General features: G+C 30.0%; 1 protein-coding gene across 1 annotated transcript in view; it reads left to right on the top strand.

Moving 5' to 3' along the window:
* Nucleotides 1–235: 235 nt before the first annotated feature.
* Nucleotides 236–6,423, top strand: part of LOC125065785 — a 28,751-nt gene continuing 22,563 nt past the window's right edge. The window contains exon 1 of the mRNA XM_047673606.1: nt 236–683. Coding sequence (XP_047529562.1) covers nt 608–683 — 76 coding nt within the window. The 5' untranslated portion in view covers nt 236–607. The remainder of the gene's footprint in view (nt 684–6,423) is intronic.

Raw genomic sequence — 6,423 nt, 5'->3', positions numbered from 1 at the left:
CTAAACTCTGCGCCAAGTATGTAATTAAAAATAATGAATAAATCTCAAAAGAAAATTAGACATATCTCGTATTAATCTTTAAAACTTCCAAACCAGTTTTATTAATTAGAAGCAGAACTCCTAATTGCTCACCAGGGAAAAAGAAAAGGTTCCATTGAAACGTCGGGTTAAATTGATGGGTTCGCTTCTGACCAGTGAATGAAGGGCGAACGCGTCAGTTGGACGTTTGGCGCGAGAGTGGGCACACGCTCGCTGTAAACAGATAAATAATACCACGCGGTCAAACCCACGTGGCTGGTAATTGAGACATGTCGCGTGCGCATTCAGCCTAATGAACATTCGTTAATTGGCTTAAATACTTTTTGGTGTTCTATTACGTGAGCGTCTATGGATAAAAACTTTTTTTAAATACTTTTTGTTTTGTTTTTTATTTTTACTTTGGTTTTCACGTCTGAAACAGGACTTCTAGAATGCACTGCCTAATAATATATTTTTTAATTACTTGTTTTGATCAATTGTGTGAAAATTTGTTTTTATTTTATGAATAAAGTCAGTGACAGTTGATTAAATATTTAAAATATCGTCTCGTAACGGTTAATTTTTAAACATGGATACAGCTATAGCTCTGATTTTCGGCTTCCTAGTGTTACCCGGCCCTTCCTGTACGAACTCCGATAATCTAGGTCAGTAAATTTATTACCAACATAAATACTAGCCACAAAGATAACAGCGTTTACTTAATGACAGTCTGTCAGACATTTAGTTGATATGTTTCTAATTAGTCTGAGTGTGGATTTTATAGTTTTTTACTTAGCTGGTCAATGTTTGATTAAACATTGTGATTGCATGTCAACAAATTTGTTGCTTGTTTTAACTTCGATGTATGTGAGTAATTATTATAGGTTGGCACAATGTACTGGTTTTAATTAAAGGTCTGTAACTTATTATATTTAAGAGGTCCATAGTTTAACTAAAATCTGTCAATTTCGTCGATTGAATCTGTCACTACCAAACTTTGTAATGAAGCTATTTGGACTTATTTATTGTATGTGATTTGATCTTGTTATTGTAAAAGGTTTTTTAATTATTATTCTTTAGTTTGTAGTTAGTAGTTTGTAGTTTTTAGGTAAGTAGTTTTTTTTAGTAATGTTCCAGCTATTTTAAAGGTTTTCTTTGCTTCAATATAAATGTAGAGTTAGTACGCTTGTACGTAATATTGTAATAATTTTTACTAATAATTTCAGTAATTATGCAAATCAGACTTTCGTTTAGTCTTATGATAACGATTTGACATTTATTGTTAACGACAAAATTATGAATAATTTTAAATGCACAATTAGTATTATTATTTATATCAGAACACAATCGAAAGTAATGTTCGTATTCGCTATCATAACACCAAAGTTGTAATAATAGAACCTAAGACTTCCACATAAGTAAACTACCGCTGAACTGTTGGAGTTTCACATGACTATGTACGTTTAACACCGCCATTTTGTTCTTCACTCACACCAAGGTTATACATGAAATTTTGTACATTAGTTCAAATATACATGGGACTCGGGACTGTACGTGACTTGATAGCAAAGTATAGAAATGACCACCACATCTTATTCTGGACACGGCTTACGTCGAGCGTAAAGGGAATCTGTAATCATCGTCATAGTTACAGGTACACTTGGAACTAAGATTTGCTTTCCTTCCATATATTTGTCAACTATACTTGAATTTTGGACATACGTATAATACATACAGGAACATGAAGTTCAAGATTGTCACGTCAATAGTATAATTTTAAAACGAGTGACATAACATTTATATAGGAATATTATATATGACAATTTTCTTCGAAACGCCTTGCATCTTCTGGTATCCGTTTTGTGTATGTTTTATTTTCAGTTAGGTATTACAATGATAATGTTTTCTTGCTTATTTGCATAGCTGTATATTATATATACATATATCTACATAGATAGACATATGAATTTAGGCGTCAAGCGTGATAGTCACTCGGGTATAACATCAATGTATTATTAACAATAACGTTACCCAAAAATGGTCTTTTGTACAGCGAAAACGAAGTTTTTCCATTTAGTGCTTTTACTGAAAGACGCGCTTAGGGATTTGTGGTTTTTTTTATATGTTTAATAATTTTATGAATGCTAGAGCTGTGCTCGCGGCTTCGCCTTTGTGAATATCAGTTTTTTGAACATACATATTCAAATATTTTTATTACTGTAATTTATATTTATTACTTTTAGAGAGGGTAGCTTTCTAATTGTAAAATAATTAAAATTATAATAAAAGTAGTTTCAGAGCATATTGACAACAAATAAACAAATACTTTCTCTTCATAAAATTAGTAAAGAAACATTTTAAGATATATAAAATAATTATATTAGATATTTAAATTAAAGTAATACAGATAACAAGAACACGTCCAATCGTGGTCGCTTTAGTATTGTACTCAAGACGCTTGTACTATTAGCTTGAGAAGTTTAATTAATGTTTTGAAAGTTTATTAACGAAAAGGTAATAATAAGTGAGATTATAAAGATAATTAAATTATTTGCTGAGGATATTATTTTATCATTAATTAATTAAAAATATCATAAATTATTCTTTGTTAAACCCCTTAAGCGATATAATTCTAACAAGCGCTGTTGAATGGTTTAAAATCTCTGAGGAATTTAAATCACGTAGGTTCTCTTTACCGTAGAAACACCTACGAAACCTCTACGGCGTAGCTTTACATATGAGAGTTGTTAGTCTTTTAACTTAGTACATGTACAAGAGTGCAATAAACTTAACTCTCAGTTATATTAAATTAACAGTGGCTTTGTTATTTGATTTAAAATAAATAAATTTGTAAATGTTCTAGGTTGAGTTATTATTAGTAGGATTTTAAAAACGATTACAAAGCACTTTATAATTATCATTTTACTAAGATATTTTATTTTAGGTGAATTTTATGTTTGTTTGGTAGTACGGTTCAAGTTTATATATTTTTTTTTCGGTTTTTTACCTCTTTAATTTTGAATTGAATTTGATTTTTTTGTTTCGCAGTACTACCCGTTTGGTCTCTTTAAAATTAAAAAGAAACGTTTTTTTTTATAAATTTATCTGAGTTTTATAAGTATAAAATATCGAAAAATTAGCTTATTTATCATTATATAAACTGACTACGAAACGGCGAAAAATAGATAATATAAAAAAATAAATCAATGAGTTATGCGTACGAAATTGTGGATAACGTACCTTTATCATGAACTATAAAAAGACAACATTGTTTGTAACTCAACTCGGTCACGGTATGAAAGGGCTAAATTCGCAGTTGTCACGTTTTTAATTAATATACGAGTGGGCGAGGCTCGCACGCCTCTTTGTTTTATATAAAATTCATCAATTATCGTTTCGTTTATACAAAGAATAATTCGTAAGCAAAAGTTCGGAGAATTTATATTTATTTATATTTGGTCATAGATCGATACTCTTTGTTATTTTATATAAATTAAATGTTATAGTATTAACTAATTAATTATTTCTTTGTTTAATAGGATTAATTATCCTATATATTTATGTAAACAACACAAATATTATTAAAACTATTTATAAAGATATTATTAAAACTTAATACCTTAGAAAATAGCGAGACTTCTTTGAAAAATAGTCTTATAAAAATGAATAATTAAAAAAACAATTTTAAATTCAATTTTCTAATAAGTCAATTTTCATTACATACAAAGTTGATATAATCATAATTGTATATTTGAAGTTTCGTCGTGGGAAATGTTGAAGTTCCCGTGAGATAATTAATTGATAATATTTCCATATTATTATAATAGTATATGATATTCTGCTTCATGTATATTATAGAACCCTGTCAAAGGAGTAGAGTGCTGGAATAAGCTCTCTCTCGCTCTAACTTCTCCTTAATTAAGAGGAGGCCATATTTGAAGGCTTTTCTTTCCATCGTATGATTTCTTTTACATATTTCTGTATGATTGATGAAATTTTAGTTTTAAGCTAAAATTCGCATCCGAGATACGTAAAATACAAGTGTTAAAATAGTTGAACCTCACAATGCACTCTCGAATAGTGCTCGCGTTGTTGCTTGTGTTAAAACTTAGCAGTCCTTTAAGTATGTGTTTATAAAACTGTAATACTTCATTCTTATATTCTAAGTGTTTTGTTTTATGTTCAGTATGCTTATAAGATAAGTAATGAGAACTGATTACTCTAGTAATAAGACTACAAAGTAATTAAAAGAAATAATGTAATCTCAATTAATTTCATAAGCGCGGAAGGGAGTTTGACATTACTGATCTTTAAGAAATTATGCATGACTGACTGATTCATCATCGTATCAGTCAGTCAGACAGTCATGTTTTTGTTTTATATACATATAATAAATAATAAATCTATATGAAATAGTTAAAACACTTGTAAAAGAAAACTCAATTTGACTGTGTATGAATAATTAAACGTAATACAAAAAGTTGAAAAATTTATTAGCTGAAGGGGAAAATTTATCGTCGACTTCCGAATTTTTTAATCTTTGTAATATCAATGATTTATTATGTTTTTTTATGATATAGGATGAGCATGAAAATGAGCAGAAATGGGAAATCTAATGGTAAGTGGTCACCACCGATTGACAATGGCGCTGTAAGTATTGTTAACCATTCTTTACATAGGCAATGCGCCACCAACCTTGGAAACTAAAATGTTATGTCCCTTGTGCCTGTAGTTATATCGACTCACTCACCAACTACAAACCGGAACACATCAATACTGAGTACTGCTGTTTGGCGGTAGAATATCTAATAAGTTGGTGGTACCTACCCAGACGGGCTTACACAAAGCCCTACCACCAAGTAGGTGTCAGGGCAAGGTTGGTTTTGCATGACTCACTAAAAAAATATCGTTCAATTTTCGCTTTCATATTATACTTTAATTAAAATTTTAATATTTAAGTAAATAATACTTAATATATCAGCCAAGGATATTCAAATTATAATTCTGAATATTCATTAAATAAAAAATAAACTTTGAAACATCAGATATGGACGAGAAACGTTTTGTAGCCGTCAAGACGTTTGTAGGCTTTCATTTACTAAGAATCTAAATGAAATATATTTTCTACGGGTGTGCCTTTGATTTAAAGCTAAAGTTAAGTGTTTAATTAAATTTTAATTACTCAAGAAATAGTGTTTCTTAATGAATGTTTCGAAACCAGAGACCAGTTTGATGTCGCTTATTTATTATAACTAGGCGTACGTAACGTTACAGCTAAAATAATATGGAAACGAAATCAATAAATTAACTAACAATTTTAGTATACGAGATAAAAGATTTTATATCTAACTAATATAATTTTATAATATTTTTTTATTTAAGTAAATTATACGAGCATGCAAATATGTAAGGAGTCATTTCGTATCTCATTTGTGAAATGCTGAAAACTTATGGTGACACGCTATTTTGATGCTTGTTGCGTTAAATATTATAATAAGTATTCTAGTTAAATTCGCATGTCACTCTGAAATTTCACGACGGTAATATATGGTGAGTTTCGATTCTGTACATAAAGAAAAATTAGATTGATTTAAATAGTTATCACAATTATAATTATGAATTAGTAATTTATGAATTCTTGTAATAATTTATTTGTAAAATAATGATCGTTCAAATTGTTTTAATAAAATATACTTTGAGATCGTTAAAGGAACGCTACAGAAATATATTTATAGTAATAATATTAAATGAGAAAATAGATTTATAAAAGGGACTTAAATCGTATATAAACTAACTTCAGTACAAATACGTGACGCGGCGTACCACTCAAGTTTTAAATAAGATATCTTTCCATTAGTCTAACTTGGAAAACTGCTAACCTTCACTTTCTAACTCTTGTCCATTCGTAATCACATTTAGGATACATGCGAACATTCAACGATGTATTTTTCATGCTTTCTGTGACTTTCTGACCATTTACTCGGTGATAGGGCTTTGTTCAAGCCCGTCTGGGTAGGTACCACCCACTCATCAGATATTCTACCGCCAAATAACAGTACTCTGTATTGTTGTGTTCCGTGTGAGCCAGTGTAATCACAGGCACAAGGGACATAACATCTTAGTTCCCAAGGTTAGTGGCGCATAGGTGATGTAAGGAATGTTTAATATTTCTTACAGGGCCTTTGTCTATAGGCGGTGGTGACCATTTACCATCAGGTGGCCCATATGCTCGTCCGCCAACAAATGCCATAAAAAAGGTTCTTTATAGTTGGTACATTTAACGTCAACTAAAAACGTCATCGAGAAGTAAATAGTATAACGCCATTCTGCCACTAATTACACCTTTTTGCGTTAGCAGGCAAAACAATTGGTGCCAACTAAATGAAATAAAAGATCTAATGCCCC

The sequence above is a fragment of the Vanessa atalanta genome, chromosome 8 (assembly GCF_905147765.1).
Source record: "Vanessa atalanta chromosome 8, ilVanAtal1.2, whole genome shotgun sequence".
Classification (NCBI taxonomy): Eukaryota; Metazoa; Arthropoda; class Insecta; order Lepidoptera; family Nymphalidae; genus Vanessa; species Vanessa atalanta.
Note: the sequence above shows the minus strand (reverse complement) of the source record. Positions and strands in the feature narration are given on the sequence as shown.